The 19,525-nt window shown below is 40.0% G+C and overlaps 1 protein-coding gene across 1 annotated transcript in view; it reads right to left on the reverse strand.

Moving 5' to 3' along the window:
• ASCC3 (activating signal cointegrator 1 complex subunit 3) overlaps positions 1 to 19,525 on the reverse strand; it is a 332,257-nt gene that overhangs the window by 3,994 nt on the left and 308,738 nt on the right. Inside the window, exons 38-40 of the mRNA XM_055136146.1 lie at positions 5,464 to 5,615; positions 3,906 to 4,056; positions 568 to 777 (exon numbers count right to left, since the gene is read on the reverse strand). Coding sequence (XP_054992121.1) covers positions 568 to 777; positions 3,906 to 4,056; positions 5,464 to 5,615 — 513 coding nt within the window. The remainder of the gene's footprint in view (positions 1 to 567; positions 778 to 3,905; positions 4,057 to 5,463; positions 5,616 to 19,525) is intronic.

A 19,525-nucleotide genomic window follows, 5' to 3' on the forward strand; every position in this document is an offset into this window, starting at 1 on the left:
CTAGGTTAAAGCATAGATCTTGAGATCTCTACCCCATAGATTCTTAAGTGGTTATCTTGGAAAAAGGTCAAAGAATCCAGCCTTGAGGCTGGAGCAATAGCACAGCGGGTAGGGCGTTTGCCTTGCATGCGGCCGACCCAGGTTCGATTCCCAGCATCCCATATGGTCCCCTGAGCACGGCCAGGGGTAATTCCTGAATGCAGAGCCAGGAGTGACCACTGAGCATCGCTGGGTGTGACCCAAAAAGAAAGGAAAAAAAAAAAGAATCCAGCCTCTAATATGCATTTCAGGGAATTTGTTAAACTGGGTCTGCATAACATACTTTGGTTTAGTACTCCAGGCAATACAATATTACATGAGGTAGATATTCTGGGGTTGGAAAAAAAAGGTGCCTGGAGAGAACTGACTAATTTCATAATTTCAGAAGACTGGCTCCAGCGCTTAAGGTCAGTTGAGAAAGCAGGATTCATGAATGACACGGACACATTAGTAATTGAAAAGATATGTGTGGTGTCGCATGTTGGCATCTGGTGTGAAGCATTTGAGAATGGAAACCAAACACTGTACCTTGTGGAACCCAGTGTGGACTCTCTGCAAGCTGACTTGAAGCACATACTCTTGATCAGCATGCAACTTGATCCATCTGTTGTCATTTCGTTTGTCTGAAGTCAGAGTTGTGATAGAGAGTTCATTATGTCCTTCATCTGAATCATCCCACCAGCCTTTAACACTTAAGCTAACATCTATCACTGGTAAGTGGGATAAGAAGCTCCATGCCTGAATGAAAATGAAAAAGAGTATAACAAAGGAATGATTAGTTTGAAATATAGTCATTAAATAAGAAATAGTGTGCTTTATTAAAAAAAAAACAAAACAAAACCCGTCTCTTTGTTTTGAGATTAACTCTGGATTTGATAGCAGTTGTAAGAAACAATACAGAAAAAAACCCTAGGCATCATTTTCCCTGTTTCATTCATCCCATGGAAGTATTGAAAAATGAAATATTAATGCCAGGATATCGACATTGATACAGATGTTGTTTGAATTTCTCTATTTTTTCTTATAGTCATTTGCATGTGTGTAAAATAGTATGCTTCTATTAATCTTTGTTGTTCAAAGTCCTTTTAAAAGCAACTGAAAATAATCGCTATACTAAACAGTTACTGACTAGCCTCACACACTGATGAAAAACATTTGTTGTTGAGTTGGCTTTAAAGAAGCATCTGTTTTAATATTTATGTGAATTCCTAGAGAGAATAGTACTTGGGAGATATAAAAACAACTTGGAAAAAATGTTGTAAAGCAATTGTTGACATCAGTCAATATCATTCATTAACCAATTACTGAGCAAAATGGCTTTTTTGGCTTATATTCCAAAAGGAAAACTTTTTTTTATATATCCATATATCAAAAGAAAATCTATTAGTCTGAAGTTCCTTTTGAAAAAAGAACTATGCTTGGGGAATAGTTAGAGAATAGAGAATATTTATCAATGTGACACATATTAAAAGGAATAGAAAATAATTTACCAATTTTATTTACATTCATTAAATTAAATCATATTTGTGAGAATGCATTATACAAATAGGAAATGCTAACCATTGTTGAAAGAATGAATCTTGTCTATGGAAAAAATATGATAAATGACCTTTATAGTTTTCAGAAATTAGTTTTTATATTTGTCCTAACATTAATAATTATTTGGCATTATCACTATCACTCAAGAGATAGCTCATTAACATCCTGGCTGTTTCATTAGTTGTTACCTTTCAGTTTTAAGAAGTACATGAATAATTTTATTTTCTTTGTTTTAAGGAAACAAGGTATGTATGTTTTCTTTCATACATACCATGAATTTCCTTATAGGTTTTGATTTATTTCCTGTTTGCTAAGACTTTAGTGCTGCTGAGTATACTTAATTGAAATGAAGTAGCCCTGATGAATCAACTTACCCCTTAGGAACTAAAAAAAAAAAATGTAAATCCAATGCAAATTTTCAATCCATTTCCAATCCTCTAACTTGTTTTGTAAATTTGAAATTATATCTGGAACAGATATAATCTGGCAATGGCTAAGCCAAAGAATGATCTACACAGTGGGTTAAGGTAACAAACAATGGCTTATTCCCTGCTAGAACCAAGAATCACTGAGTACTGAAGCTTTACCACTTAATATTCTTTTAAGGCTGACCAGAGTGGAAAAGTGATCAAGAAGATACTTAAATACATAATTTCTGCAAAGCATTTACCTTTGAGAGATAACACAAGTAGTATTTATCACATGAAGACTTCCTATGCTTTTTCACTTGAACCATTAAAAATTAGTTGCCAATGTATATATTCATTATTAGCAACTAGGGACATTGTTTCATGAAGCTCTTCAAAGTCAGATGTCACAAACATATTTATAGTATTTTTGTAGCACTTGATATTATTTTTCAATCCCTGACATGCAGACATATATTTGTTGAGAGTGTAAATGTATACATACATACACATATGTATATAAAACATGAGCTATTTTTAAAGAAACTGCTAAGACATTTCAATACCAGCCAAACATATTTATCTGAGGATTAATCTTCATCTATTGAATCAGGCAAGAGCACTGCCATGCATACAATTATTTAATTAGCAGCCAAATCCTCTGCCAGTCAGCAGCCGTTCCAGGCATACTGATGGGGTAGAAGATGCAAATCTCACAGTCGTACTGCTTTTTCTCATTACTACTGCAATTAGCACTTAAATTGATGCTTTAAACATACTAATTTCTGGAATAATTCAGGATTTGTATGTTACCTGGGATCGCCTCACTGCAGAGCCGACACCAGATTGCTCTGCAAATTGAAGCACTTTTGAGCCAAATAACCATCATCGTATCAGACTGAGCCAATTTGCATTTGGTTTTAAAGATAACAGAACGGCAATTTATGCAAATAAATTAAGTAAGTTTACTTCTGAGTTCTCCCTGAACTAATTATAACAATGTTCTAATTTTTTATCACATCTAAAACTTGGCTTAAAGTCAATGTATGTTATGTTAGAAATCTGTTGTTGCTAATAGAAGCCTTGTTTTGATTTAAATATATTGCTTTTATTCATAATTTGATGATAATTTAGCAAGGCAGAAACTTATTATGAATATTTAGTTTTTTGTGCTAATTATAGGTTCAACAGAAATTGAACAATCAGACTTTTAATATGTCATACTTTTCCAGGTCAGCATAAAAGTTTCAAGAAAAATAAAAATTGTCCAGCAGTGTCATTCATTAATAAGCTAATATGATAATTATGTGTTATGTACCCAAATGTACATTTGGGAAAAACTGCTGAAGACTTAAAAGTTGGGGCTAGAGTGACAGCACAGCGGGTAGAGAGAGAGGGAGAAAGAGAGAGGGGGGGGGAGAAAGACATAAAAGTTTCAAGAAAAATAAAAATTGTCCAGCAGTGTCATTCATTAATAAGCTAATATGATAATTATGTGTTATGTACCCAAATGTACATTTGGGAAAAACTGCTGAAGACTTAAAAGTTGGGGCTAGAGTGACAGCACAGTGGGTAGGGCATTTGCCTTGCATGCAACCTACCCAGGTTCGATTCCTCCACCCCTCTTGGAGAGCCCAGCAAGCTACCGAGAGTATCTCGCCTGCACAGCAGAGCCTGGCAAGCTACCCGTGGTATATTCGATATGCCAAAAAAAGTAACAAGTCTCACAATGGAGACGTTACTGGTGCCAGCTCGAGCAAATCGAGGAGCAACGGGATGAAAGTGATACAGTGAAGTAAGTAAACAAAGTTTAAATCCAGCTAAGTCTGGCTCCAAAACAAACTCTTAGAAAAAAAAAGTCTTAGCATGACTTATGAGATAGAGTAAGAGAGCTTTGGCACATGGAAGTGCTGGACTTACCTGCTTCATTTTAACTTCAGGGAGCTCGTTTTCGATCATGGAGCTGAATACACGTTCTTTTCCCCCACAGGCCTGGATCAGCTCTGGAAGACATTCGATGAAGCCACTGTGGCCTCCAGCATGGGAGCCCTTAGTATTTGAGCTCCATTTCCTAAGAGACAATATCCACATCAACCACATCATTCTTTGACTGCACAAATGGGATGTTTTTCTAACAAAGATGATTTATGTCATTAGAACAGTTTCTAAAAAGATTACAGTACGCTTTGCCTTTTAAGTTTCACAAGATGTCTTATTCTTATTTTTGGCTCTTGGGCCAGGTCTGGCAGCACTTAGGACTTATTCCTGATTTTGTGCTCTGGGATCACTACTGGTAGTACTCAGACGACAATCAGCAGTGCCAGAGATCAAACCAAGGTTGGCTGCCTTCAAGGTAAATGCCTTAATGTATCTTCCTGGTCCCAAGACTACTGTATGGTTTTAAGAATCATTATTGTTAAATAGTTTTGTTCAAAACTAATCAGCCTTCTTGAAGACATCCAATCAAGGTAGCGCCACTATCATAATATACAAGTGAGCTGTGAAAATACTTGGGTTCATACATAGCGGGTCTTTTCCTCTGGAAAAGTGTTGATGTATGCTTCCATAGGCATAAAATACCAAGTTGGAGTGGGAAATCTTTTTAGTGGAGGTAAACAAATCATCTAAATAAGCATTTCAGCAACGTTTCCAGTCTAAGTAGTTGGGAACATATATTTTGGAATACTTGAGATTTATAGCTTAGGTAGTGCTCAATCCTTGAGGAACAGAGTCCACCTAAACTTTTTTCTTATTTCTACAGCAAGAAGACACATATAAAACAAAATCCATACAATAGAGCAGTTTTCAGTATCACAGTAAAGAACTAGATAAAATCTGTTAGGCCACAAGCCGCTTCTTGAGTAGATCCGTGGGCTATGTTGAGGTGCTACTTTGACATGCATGCTCTGACAAACTGTTCTCTATTTTGCTAAGGTGTTCGATTCTCCTTAAATAATTTGATGATATTCTAAATTCTTCTGTTAAGCACAGGTCACATCTTGCGCTGCTGGTATGTGTGTAACTACCAAATTGTGGACATTACATAGATGCACAATTTACTCTGACCACGGTTTCAGGTTTCTCAAATGTATCAGCAATAACAAAAATTTGGAATTTATTTTGCTTTGTATCACTAAGCACTCTAATAATATTGTTTTTAAATGAAGGATGACACTAAAAAATAACAGACACAGAATAGAAATGCAGCCAATGTTGCTAATGGAAAACAATTTAATAGAAGATTAAATTGAACTGTGGTTCGGCTGGGAACAGGTGATCCAATTCCAAGTGAGACCTTTACATCACTAGACCATGTCTCACTCTGGGAAACTAGGCATTTCCACTGGAAAGAACCAATATTCTAGCAGCAATACAAATTCAAGTGACCTGTTCAAATATAAAGAAAATTCAAGTACGGAAAAAGTCACATTTAGAAAACAAACAAACCCACAATGATAGTGAAAATGAAAGCAATTACCTGAAAATGTAAAGGTGATGTTGTTCTATGTTTGGTATTGTCAGAAGAGAAGAGTCTTTTAACCATCGACCCTGGATTACCATCTGGACCAGGTTGGTGATACTCAGAGTGGTCACTAGCCAGCCTTGGTCTGCAGCCACATCCAGCATTGCCTGAACAGGGAAAATAGACAGGTCACATGAGTGCTGTAGTACCTACCCTCTCTATGGTGGTGGTGGTGGTGGTGGTGGTGGTGTGTGTGTGTGTGTGTGTGTGGTGGTGTGTGTGTGTGTGTCTGGTGGTGGTCATGGGCTGTGAGTGTCTGATGGTGGTGGTAGAGTGTGTATGTGTGTGTGTCTGGTTGTTGTTGGTGTGTGTGTGTGTCTAATGGTGGTGGTGGTATGTGTGTATGTCTGGTGGTGGTGGTGGTGTGTGGGTGTGTGTGTATGTGTTTCTGGTGGTATGTGTGTATGTCTGGTGGTAGTGGTGGTGGTGGGCTGTGTGTGTATGTGTGTCTGGTGGTGGCAGTGCTATGTGGGTGTGTGTCTGGTGGTAGTGGTGGGGTGTGTGTGTGTGTGTGTGTGTCTGTCTGTCTGGTGGTGGTGGTGGTGATGGGGTGTGTGTGTGTGTCTGGTGGTGGCAGTGCTATATGGGTGTGTGTCTGGTGGTAGTGGTGGGGTGTGTGTGTGTGTGTGTATGTGTGTGTGTGTGTCTGGTGGTGGTGGTGGTGGTGGTGGTTGTGTGTGTGTCTGTGTGTGTGTGATGTTAGCCCCAAACAAACAAAAAAACAAGCATACCTCTCTAAGTTCCTATTGATCAAAACAGAAAGCAGAAGATAAAACTACAGTTTAATTGGAGGATAATTAGCTGAATCTACCACAGCCTTTAGTGCTTATTATTGCCTACAAAATGCAGGATATTTAATTCTATCAGGGCAGTTGATATTGGTACTCAGCAATAAAACAAAGAGAAAAATCTCTGTGCACTCTGAGAACAAACATCTATAAAATCCACAGTGTCAGGAGCATTAGCAGCTGCATTTCAAGAGAGAGTCTCAGGAAGACTTCCCCAAATTTAAAATCAATACCGGCAAGGCAATGAGAGATTCTTCTTGACAAAAAAATATATATCTCCCCACCCCCACTAAGTGGGCTAAAGATAGGGCCCTGATTTTCAGTTAAAATAGCAAACATACTGCACACCAGCAAAGTGGGCAACAGACAGTGGTACATGTGGATTGATAGACGCTATTCATATTAGTCTATATATTTAATCTAATGTTTTATGGACAAACAAATGGCTGCATTTGCTTAAGGCAAAACTAAACAGTGAAATCTTATTTAAACAAAAAAGACGTTTACACAGGCAAAGCTATTTCAATTAAATTAGATTCTGGAGAATACTGACTTAAAGACACAGGAAGTAATATCATGCTCTATTTTATACAGTTTTAAGCATTTGCTCTTGTTTTGGGAAATAAAAAGATGAAGGTAAGAGAAATTACAAGCTTGGTAAAGGCTTAAAAACCTCCTTCAGCACAGAGATGCTCAAATTTACTTAGCTTACTGTCCATTTTTCAGAGAAAAAAAAAATCACCCTGTGCTTCTCCTGCCCCTACATTTTTTAACAGAACAAACATGAAGTGCCCCTAAATTGCACCCAAGACTACTGCTTGCCCTGTGGAATGTGTTAATGCCCCTTCCCCACTGGCCAGTACCATGTTTAGTAGTAAGTAGCAGACAGTAACATATTTGTGAAAAGTACAGAATATATTAGATTTAAAAAATAAATTTGAAAGGTACTATTGAGGTAGATATAATTTTCTTCTAAGCTTTTCATTTTCTACTCTGTATTCTCTAACTTACAAAAAAAGAAACACTTTAAAAACTAACCCATGAGTTATTATATTACACATTACAGGGAAATGGTCCAATAATCCTAGGTATCATGGTTAATGTGCTGGAATGGTCAAAATAGTCTTTTGTACAGTTTGATTATATATCATAAAATCTGTTTGTTGGGAGAACAGATTTGAGTAGGTATATGTATTATCAATGTGCGTACATGTACCAATGTATATATTTATGAATCTATGGAAAATTTAATTCTATTCTTATTTCTCCACAGAGTTTGCTTTTCAAACACTTTGCTGTACTTTGAAGTTTGAGACAAGCAAGCCATGATGAACATACTTAGACCAAAGAAATAAAAAGGATGCATATGTACATACATACATATGTATATATGTATATTAAAATAGTTTACAAATCATTAAACAAATTCTATGAGTGCAAAGGAAAAGAATGAATAATTATATCCAATATAGTATTATAATGGTATCAGAAGTTGTCATGTGGAGTAACTACAGCGATTTTACTTACAATTAATTTTATGTTACAACTTATCCAGCAATAAATTCCAGACCCCAAATTCGCATACTAGAGAATTGGACTGAGGGACCATATGTTTTTAACTTTGAAGTTTTCATGATGAAGTTGAAAGATTTCATAAAATTCATGAGTGCTCTCCAATAATTTTTTATTGTATAATCCAGATGTGAAAACACAAAAAAGTTATGGAAAGCAACTGCTTTTATGAGGTAAATGAAAAGTCATATGATGAATTGCTATTATTAATTGTATTTTAATTCAGAATAATAGTGAATGAAGAGATCAAGACTCTCCGATGACAGAGGTTTTGAGACTACCACATTGTGGCAAACCAAATGCTACATCTTTCTGCCCCACCAATGCTGAGATCATTCTGTTCTCTTGGGCCTTTCCTTGCTCCTCAACGCTACCTTGTTATAAACCCTGGAATATTAAGAATATCCTTTCATTCATATTCTCATCTAGTTTTTCTTTAATTTGCATTTTATATTGTCATCCAGATAAGTTTTTACAGAGGCAAAACTGATCCTAGTGTTCCTCTTAAATTTCTTCCATGGCTTCACTGTGTAAAAGGCAAAAGTTAGCAACCACTTCATTGCCTGACAGTCAACACCATAATAAGCCAATGAATTAACTGGTTCTGGATTATCACAGTTGTCTCCTTTTTCCCTTTCAGAAAAGGGATAATAAGTTGCTGCAATTTTCTCATTTGCCAATTTTTTTTTTCTTTTTGGGTCACACCTGGTGATGCTCAGGGTGTACTCCTGACTCTGCACTCAGGAATTACTCCTGGCTGTGCTCGGGGGACCATATGGGATGCTGGGGATCAAATTCAGGTCGGCTACGTGCAAGGCAAACACCCTACTGGTGAGCTATCGCTCCAGCCCCTGACAATATTCTTAAATGTTCACTTTTTATTAGCTCCCTCATCCTATTCTACTTGGGATACACTTCATTCTCCAGTCTAACTCACGCATTACGTTTTCCCTTTTTCTTTTTTGCTTGGGGGGGGGGGTGTTCGCCTTTCACGCAGCCGACCTGTGTTCGATTCCTCTGCCCCTCTCGGAGAGCCTGGCAAGCTACCGAGAGTATCTCGCCCGCACGGCAGAGCCTGGCAAGCTACCTGTGGCATATTGGATATGCCAAAAACAGTAACAAGTCTCTCAATGAGAGACGTTACTGGTGCCCGCTCGAATAAATCGATGAGCAACGGGATGACAGTGACAGTGACTGGTTTTGAGCACATTTTTAATTAAGGTGCTGCCAAGAAACCAGGTGAGAAAAAGAGGTGAAAAAAAAAAAACAGGGAAGGTGGGAGTTCACAGCAGTGAATGTGGACTGGCCCACAAAGTGGGCAGCCAAGATGGTTCAAATGAGCAGCTCTGAGCAGAGGTTGGCAGGACAGGCTTTCTCTGGAGAGGAGACGGGGATAAGGGAGAGACAGGAGGGCACCCAAGGTGGTGTTCAGAGTGCTGCTGAAATACAGGTGCTTGGAGAGGCTGTTTGCCAAGTGTGCCCTACTTATTAAACACTCCCAGAGCTTTTGATGTAAGCTATTGAATTGAAGCCCATTTACAAAATGCAGACACTTTAGCTCAGCAGCCAGAGAAAAATGCCCAAGGGTTCTATCATATCTCTAGAAATAGGCAGAGCTTAGATTCAAATTCTTGGGAGCTTGCCTCCACAGGGCCTGATTTTTTACCAATATAGTATACTGCCTAGACAGATCGGGAGGAGAGAAAAGCATGTGAAATTCCAAAGGGGTTTTAAGGGGCAGAGAGGAGTCTGTGATAAATGTACTTATTAGATAAAGTAGGATGTTTTTTTAAGAAGACAATGTTTCAAGTAAACAAAACGTCTGGATAAGGTGCAAACCAGGTATATGATTCATTAACGCTTAAAAGTGGCTTCAGAGGATGTGATGTATTAGAAAGAGATTTGGTCTGAGAGTTTAGAATCTTGCACCTGTAAAATAGCTCTAATGCCCTTAAGCAAATCACTTAACTACTTGAATTATTATTATTTTTTTTTCTGATTGCTGTTGTTTTGTTGGGCTGGAGCAATAGCACAGCGGGTAGGGCGTTTGCCTTGCACGCAGTCAACCCAGGTTCGATTCCTCCATTCCTCTCGGAGAGCCCAAAAAGCTACCGAGAGTATTTTGCCTGAATGGCAGAGCCTGCCAAGCTCCCTGTGGCGCATTCGATATGCCCAAAACAGTAACAACAAATCTCACAATGGAGACGTTACTGGTGCCTGTTCAAGCAAATCGATGAGCAACGGGATGATAGTGACAGTGATGGTTGTTTTGTTTTTATTTCTGGGCCACATCCAGCTGTGCTCAGGACTTATTCCTGACTCTTCACTCCAGCAAGATAAGTGCCCTACATTCTGTTCTATCTCTCTGGTCTTCCTTATCCCCTGTCTCCCTTTTATCTTGATCTGGAAAAGACTCAAGCAGCTTCTTTAGGTTCGTGCTTATCTTCCGTAAGCTTTACTATTCTATAAACAAAATGCCAACATCATCATAGTTCACTGGAATTTCTTTTTATAAAGTACACTTTCTATCTTTTCAGGTGGACCGTCATGTCTGGAGGTCAGGGTTATAAAAACCTGAGTCAAACAAGAGGGTAGTATTTAGTGAGCACACAGTAAGCTCCACAGGAAAAAAAAAGATTTTTGGGGATCAGAGTGAGTCTTTGTTTCTGTGAAACTGGCCACTGCAGATTTCACACTCTGCATCACTGGAGGGAGAGAAGCTGTGAGGTGTAGAGAGGCAACGTAATGGCATTCACACGGTGAGTCTCAATCTCCTCTGGAAGATCAGAGTTGGGAAAATGAATTATGTGAGTAAAGACCATCAGTGAGTTTCAATAGCATGGCTTTGAAACAATAATTACAGAAAATACTAGAAATAATTATAAATCATAAACATAATTAGCAGTATTTTATTGTTTGTCTGAGGCATTAAGAACTTGCTTATTTTGGGGTGAAAACAGAGAATTTATTATTTTTGTTCTATTTTTATTTTGGGGGGCATACCTAGGTGTGCTCAGGGCTTACTGTTGGCTTTGTGCTCAAGGATTTCTTCTTGGTAGGGGTCTGGTAGGGGTCTGGGAGTCTATTATGGTGCTGGGGGTTCAAACCAGGGGTGGTTGCATGTAAGGTAAGCACCTTATCTGCTGTACCTTCTCTCCATCCCTACAGCAGAGAATTTAGATGCTGACCAGTACCCAAGAAGGCAAAAGATTTTTTCTGACTAGGGTCAGTGCTGTTCGGAGGAGCAAGGGAACACAGGGAATGCACGGACATGTGAATCAGGAAGGAAAAGTTTTCAGGTCTAATGAGTAATGGCAATAAATGCTCAGTCAAGCTGAGGATGCTGTGGTCAGAGAGAGGACTCAGAGGGCAGTTAACGTGGTTTGGATATAGTAATCATTACTGTGGAGTGTGATCATGGCATTGAAAGAGCATCCACTGAAGCTACCGTAATGACTACAGAGTTGAAGATTATGGTGTTTGAAGCAGGCAACAAAAAACCTCAGAGCTGACACTTAAAAAAGAAATCATACCCAGAGTGAAAGTAAAACACAACACGGAATCAGAGAAGGAGGAATCTGGAGAAATATGAAACTTAGGCAGCTTAGGAGGTCCAAGGTAATGGAGGTGGTGTTTATGCCTGCCACTAAGAGAGCAAGAGAGTAAGAGAGAAAGGAGAGGCAAACAAACAAACAACACCAGCCACCAACAACAAAAATACAAACAAGAAGCCCGCCTCACCCTGTTGGGAATGCATATGGAGAATGCAAGAAATTCAAGAAACTCAGGGTGTACTTGGCTCTAGGCCGAGGTAAAAGAAGAAAAATCACTACCATCCAGAGGCAGTAGAAACAGCTGCCAAGCAACCTGGTCCATCACCACCCCACAAGCAACAAAAAGAATAAAATAATTACTTTAGAGAATAGTCACTCTAAGTCTCCTTAAGCCAAATGCCAGCTCTAGGACTTAAAAACATCTATGTCTTCAATATTTACGTGAAGTCAATTTCAGAAACTCTGGAAGCAGATAAGGCCTGGTCTTAGCATTTGAATTCAACTACATTTCCATAGTTGAGATCTCCTAGCCTGCTAGGATCGGGACTAAAATCGGGACTCCCCCATTTTCCAGTAGCTAGGCAGTCACACCCAGAAACTGCCCCTGGCGCCGTGTAATCCCATCAATGGCCAAAATCCAGAGACCATAAAACAAAGCTCCCGGAAGCGAGCGGCCCTCTTATTGTCTAGTTCTCCCTCTTGGATAAACCAGCAAGTTACTGAGAGTATCCTACCTGCATGGCAGAGCCTGCCAAGCTCCCCATGGTGCATTCGATATGCCAAAAACAGTAACAATGATGAGTCTCATTCCCCTGACCGAGCCTCCAATACAGCACCGTTGGGAAGGACAACTAAAGAGAGGTTGCTAAAATCTCTTTTATTTTTAGGCTAGAATGAAGGGACATGTTACTGGTGCACGCATATCTATGAACAATGGGATGACAGTGATACAGTGATACATTTCCATAGATGTTATTACTTCTGCAAAGGAGAGTCTTATCCAAATCTGTGTACTTTTCTTATCTTTTGCTACTATACTATAAATCGAACTTCAGAAACGGAAGCTTGCTCCTTCCCATTGGGCCCCAGCAGCTCCCACGCCTGACCTCTGCTGTCTCAGCTGGTCCAACTCCACATCTCGACTCTACTTGCTCACCCACCTCCCAGGTGAAGTTAACCTCCTGGCTGACATTCCTGGGGGCCTTTTTGGAACCAGAAGCAGATTCGCTTCCCTTTCGGCTTGGTCCCGGCAGTCTCCACACCTGGCCTCCATCATCTTGGCAGTGCCACCACTGTAGCTCCTGAACAGCTCAACTTATCACATCTCACACTACATGCACTTATGTGGGAGCCTGTCACAGAGAAGGAAAGGAGAAATACCCAATCTAGTCTCACAGAGACTCCCAGGGGAGGGGAGGGAAGGTGTGTGTGGGGGGAGGCTAACTACAAAGATGCATCCTCAGCACAGCAGGAGCAGAGCAAACACAATGGAGAAGATGCATATAGGCCCACCAAGCTTACTGAGTGAAAATAACATGGAAACTTGACCTGTATCAATCAGCTCTGTAAATTCTTAAGAGAGTGACTTCAGTGACACCATGTTGAAGATATCCAATCAGGAATCCAAAGAAATGATGGCACAGAAGTCAGCAAAGCACAAAAAAGTAGGAGTGCCAAAATGAGAAAACCATAATCAGAATGAAGAGAATGGCAGGTAATATTTAAAAAAAAAAATCAAACAAGGTCTGAGCAGAAGAGTAACAGTTGCTGAGGAAAAGATTGAGGAACTCCAAGATGAGATGTGAGAAAGTGCTAGAAAACAATAGAAGATGGAAAAAAGCCTGAAAAGAAATAAACTGTATATCTGATAACTTTGGGATTAGTTCAAGAGAAACAACATAAAAATCATCAGTGTCTCTAAAGAGTAGGAAAGAAAATTCGATGAAGAAACCCATGCTAATGAAGTCACAGATAAGAATTTCCTAGAGTTGATGATCTAGGCACCCAGATCAAAGAGGTTCAATGGATACCAGTGAAAAGAGACCCAAGTAGAAAACTCCAAGATAGACTGTAATAAGAATGATAAAAATCAGAATACTGGAAGCAGCAAGATCAAAACTGAATTTATCTATGTAAGATTCACAGTAGATCTATCAATTGAGACTCTAGGAGCTAAAAAAGAATGGAGGTTATAGCTCAAAAACTCAATGAAATGAAATGAACACCTCCCCAAGAATATTCTATTCAACTAGATTATCATTTAGATTTGAAGGAATGACACAGAGCTTCATGGCCAGGCAACAGTTTAGGGATTCACAGTATTGAAACTATTTTTGCAAGAAGTATTAAAATAGCTTATTTAATAGAAAAGACAAACTCAGCACTTTGACACTGAGTATGGCATTCACTCGTGGTGCTTATGTTTGCCCTCTACTAGATTAAGAAATATCTGTTTACTCCTAGCTTGCTAAGGGTTTTTAATTCTTTTCTTTTCTTTGCTTTTTTGGGTCACACCTGGTGATGCACAGGGGCTACTCCTGGCTTTGTACTCAGGAATTACTCCTGGCAGTGCTCAGGGACCATATGGGATGCTGGAAATTGAACCCGGGTCGGCCATGTTCGAGGGAAATGCCCTACCCACTGTGCTATCGCTCCGGCCCAAATACTTTTCAATTATGAATTAATGTATTACTTATATTGAATGCTCTATGTTTATTCGGGTATTTTATTTTTTACATCTACAGAGTTTTTTTAAATTTTTATTATTTTTTTAAGGGTACAGTTACAGATTTAAACATTTTTCTGCTCATGTTTTCCCCATACAAAGTTCAAGAACCCATCCCTTCACCAGTGCCCATTCTCTACCACCAGTAAACCCAGCATCCCTCCCACCCTCCCCAGTTCCATCTCCCCACCCCCCCCCCACACTGCCACTAAGGCAGGGTGTTCCCTTTTGTTCTCTCTCTCTGATTAGGTGTTGTGGTTTGCAATAAAGGTGTTGAGTGGCCATTATGTTCAGTCTCTAGTCTGCATTCGGCATGCATCACCCTTCCCCCGCATGATTTCCGACCACATTTTACTTGGTGTTCCCTTCTCTGAGTTGCCCAGAATGAGAGATCAGCCTCCAAGCCACGGAGTCAACCCCCTGGTATATATTTATATTATTCTTGGGTGTTAGTCTCTTAGTCTATTATTCTATATTCCACAGATGAGTGCAATCTTTTTATGTCTGTCTCTCTCTTTCCTACAGAGATTTTTACAACAATCTTTTACTTATTATTACAGCGACTTAAGCATTATCTGCAATATTTTCTAACAAAAGCTAATATTTCCTTTTAGGATAAAACACACTTCTAGACTTTAAAAGGTCTATTTGGATTTTAGCCATAAAATTTTCTTAATTTTCTCCTCACTCTTACTAAGTTGCAAGTTTGTAGGAGTTATCTGTTTCATGTAAATTTTAATGTATTAGCATAGACATATCCATACTATTAATTTAAAAACATTATTTACCTGTAAAAATGAAAGATATTTTCCTGAGCCCACTGGCCGCTGCCGCCGCTCCAGCATGACCGAGGAGCCCAAAAGAGCTACTTTGGACACCAGCTGCCCACTGAAATTCCTCCAGAACGTGAACTGAGTGTTTCCGCCAGGCTGCCCCAGCGGGGGCCCGGTATTTCTCGTTTTTTTTTAATCTCTCTCTCTCTCTCAACCCCTCCCTCCTGGGCACAGCACAGCCTCCACCCCTTTTCTTTGAGCACAAAATGGAGACACAGACCCATGCGCGGTGGGCATGGCTTGTGGGACATTGCGGGGAGGAGAAGTACCGGTCTCCACCCACTGCCGACACTTAAGGACAGTGGAGCCACGTGGACTCCCCACTCGCCGCTGCCGCCGCTCCAGCATGACCGAGGAGCCCAAAAGAGCTACTTTAGACACCAGCTGCCCACTGAAATTCCTCCAGAACGTGAACTGAGCGTCTCCGCCAGGCTGCCCCAGCGGGGGCCCGGTATTTCTCTAGGTTTTCCCATCTGATGAGTACCATAAAAGGGTAAAAGATTGTAGTGATAGAATTTCTGGCAGAATTTTCCCTGGACTTTATACAGAAACCCAAAACCCAAAACCTAATGTCATCTAATCATCAGCAATATGAAACGGTTCCTTTGTAACAGGTTGGACTTTGGGGGGATAACCCTAACAAGAATAGTAAGTCTTTTGTTGAAATATTGAAGGCAATCATAGTGGTAGCCATCTCTCTAGACTGAACTAAGCTACAACCCCACGTCAGCTGAGGGGAAGAAATATTTCTTTCTCGGGAAGAAATGTGGCATGGTGTAAGCCATATTATGATGTCCATTAAGCATACACAAACTTGGTGGCGTGGGAATGGGATATGAGGAAAAAAAAAAAAGAAATTATGTACATGGAACAGCGGGACGCTGGTGGAGCCGGGGCTGATACCAGCGCACTACTATTGGTTCCAGAAACTGCTTGCAAACATGCTGCTGGACTATCAACTAAGCTATAGCCCCACGCCGGCTGATGACGGGAAATAACCATCTTTCTAGATTTCTTCTCCCTTTGTCAGGCAGCGTGGCGACAATCATATTATGAAGATTACTAAGCAGGCATAAACTTGGTGGCGCGGGAAGGAGGGGGAACAAGAAAAATGAATGAAGAAAAGTTATGTAACAAACAGCGGGACTTAATATCTCTACATTCTCAGCAATGGAAAACTATCAAATGCTTCCTTGGCAGTAGGACTGCCTTTTTTTTTTGGGGGGGGGGAACTCCAGCAACAATAGTGAGTTATGAGTTGAAACATGGAATGTAATCAAGATAAAGAGTAATCAAAATGAAACTTATCACTTACAAGGGGGGTGGGTGGGGGCGGGAGGTGGGAGGCATACTGGGGTGGTTGGAATACGGGCACTGGTGAAGGGAAGGATGTTTGAGTATTGTATAACTGACATAACCCTGAGAACTATGTAACTTTCCACATGGTGATTCAATAATAAAAAAAAGAAAGATATTTTCCTGAAAATAATTTTTCAAATCAACCTATCATTGATTTATACTTTTGTGGATTTCAAAACTTTGTTCATCTTTATGTGTGTAGGTGTTACCACCTCCACAATGAAAAAAAGATATCTCATATTTGGAATATAAAGAGATACAGTAAGGGAACAATAAATGCCCCAAATTATTGGAATTAAAGATTTTGTCTACAGAACTGAGCTCACATTGGGGGAGGGGCGCGGTGGCTGGGATGGATCCTTGGGACACTGATGGACGGAACTGGGCTGGATGATGATGTGGTGCGGTGATGGAATAATGTGTGCATGAAAAGCATAATTAACTGTACTGTAATTCCTGGAACTTCAATAAAAATAGTAACCCTGCCCCCACCCCCCAGCTTGACAACATCTCTATTTTATATCAAGCATATAAAATTTCATTCAGTTATTGCAAAAGGGGCTGGAGAGATAACACAGTGGGTAAGAGACTTCCCTTGTACATGACAGACCGAGGTTCAATCCCTGGCACCGCATTCGGCCAATGATTCTACCAGGAGTGATCCTAAGCCCTGAGCATTGCTGAGTGTGGCCCAGAAAAGAAAAACGATCCACTTGTATGCAAAGTTCATTACTTCATCTTTTCTAACAGCTGCATAGTATTCCATTGCGTAGATGTACCAAAGTTTCTTTAGCAAGTCATCTGTTCTTGGGCATTCGGGTTTTTTCCAGATTTTGGCTATCGTAAATAGTGCTGCAATGAACATACATGTGCAGATGTCATTTTGGCTATATCTTTTTGCTTCTACGGAGTATATTCCCAGAAGTGGTATTGCTGGGTCAAATGGGAGCATGGAGAGTATCATGCTAAGTGAAATGAGTCAGAAAAAGAGAAACAGATATAGAAGAACTGCACTCATCTGTGGAATCTAAAACAACAGAATGGAGGACTAACACCTAAGAATAACAGAAATAAGTACCAGATTTGCTCCATGGCCTGGAGACCAACCTCACATGCTGGGGGAAAGGGCAGCTCAGACAGAGAAGGGAATACCAAGCAAAAATGTGGTGAGAGGACCCGTTCGGGATGGGAGAGGCGTGCACAGAACAGACTATAGACCGAACACATTGGCCACCCAAGACCTCCATTACTAACCACAATGCCCTAAGGGAGAGAGGGAACAGAGGGGAATGCTCTGCCAATAAGGTGGGGTGGGGAGGGGAATGGGGTGGGAGGGGGTGGGAGGGATGATGGGGTCATCAGTGGAGAACCGGTATTGGTGGAGGGATAGATACTCAAGTTGTATATGACTGAAACACAAGCACGAGAATATGTAAATCTGTTTCTGTACCCCCACAGTGATTCATTAATAAAAAATAAAAAAAATTATTGAAAGAAAAAACAAAAAAGAAAAAAGAAAAGCAGTAGAAAATAAAACCTCAACTATTGCAAAAAAATATCAGTGATTAATAAAAAATAAAACAGAAATTTTGCATATATGATGCATAAGGTATACCTAGGCTATAAAATACTTCTGTAAATAATCTTCCTTCCTTCATTTTTTTTTAAATGCAGGTCTCTGTGTTGAAATCACCAGACTTTCCCAAAGTCGGGATGGGTTACCTCCTCCCTGTCCTTCCAGAAACCCTGGCAGACACACCCACGAACCACCTCCTCCTATGCTGCCATGTAAGCTCATGAGACTCAAAAATAAATCTCTAGAGAGTTCAACCAGCTGCAAAGAGTTTTTGGATGCCCATTTATGGCTGAAACATCTGGGGCTCCCCGGAGGGGTGCAGGTCTAGCCCAGTGCCTGTCCAAACGGAGCCCCGGCAGCTGCTTGCTCACTCCCACACTCCAAAATCACCACCATGCTTCTGGCCAGACTCCATCAACCTGGGACCAAATTCACTAAGAAATTAACCTGCCAAAAATGTAGGCTAATGGCTCATGAAGTGAAACCTCTGGACAAAGAACTGAAAGTAGGTAGCGGGAGAAACATAATAACCTTTCAGTATCTGTACTGCAAACCATGATGCCCAAAAGAAAAGAGAAAGAGAGGGAGGAAGAGGGAGAGTGTCTGGCATGAAGGCAGGCGGGGAGTGGGTGGAGGGAGGGAAAACTGGTGGGTGTTGGAGCACTGTATGACTGAAACCTAATCATGAACAACTTTGTAACTCTGCTTCTCACAGTGATTCTATTAAAAAAAAAAAAGTAACATGGCAAGCTAAATGAGGCCCTACATCAGAGAATGGACAGGAAATAAATTAAAGACATTTTAGTCAGTGTGAACTTTAGTTTGTAATAATTCATTGATATCAGTTCATTCACTGTGACAAATGCACCATATTAAAATGAACTGTTAGTAGAGGAAAATTTGGTATGGGATATATAAGTGCTATATGCTAACTTTTCAACTTTTCTGTAAATCTGAAACTACTCTGAAATCTTAAGCTTACTTTTTTTTTTTTAATTAAAGGAAATTCATCCTTGGCAGCTTGTTAAAACATTAGTTGCTAGACATCTGCTAGAAAATGCACTATTTGGCTCAAGAGCTCCCAGAAGTTTTACAATGATGAGAAAACCTGAAAAAAAAAAAAACCTGCTTTCTGGATAGCCCTTTTTTTTTTGACTCCTCAAAAGGCTGAGGTCAGCTGCAAGCAATGATACAATATTTTGTCAATAATTAAAATGCTCTGAGTACATTTATAAAAATCTTTTTCGATAGCAACAGTTGTTCACAGTAACTTTCTCCTGAACTTTTACCCCCAGAAGGTTAGCATTCAGGAAGCTCAGCTGCTGTCTAACAAACTTAATTAATCAAAAAGTCATTTCCGAGCTGTAACTATGAGTAAAAGCGCTTCAAGTGTGCTAGCAAGCCTACAAGTTAATCAAAATGCTAATGCAGTACAAATTAAAGTTGTGATTAACATTTCACAGTAGCTGCTTAAGTGAATTGATCACACAAATGGGTTAAGCATTACTCATTTCCTACAGCCCCAACCGGGAAAAGGGTTGTTACGTGGGTACGAGGAGAGGAGCTAGGGGGTAAAAAAAATCCTCCATAATAGCATCATATCATCAACA

The sequence above is a fragment of the Sorex araneus genome, chromosome 4 (assembly GCF_027595985.1).
Source record: "Sorex araneus isolate mSorAra2 chromosome 4, mSorAra2.pri, whole genome shotgun sequence".
Classification (NCBI taxonomy): domain Eukaryota; kingdom Metazoa; phylum Chordata; class Mammalia; order Eulipotyphla; family Soricidae; genus Sorex; species Sorex araneus.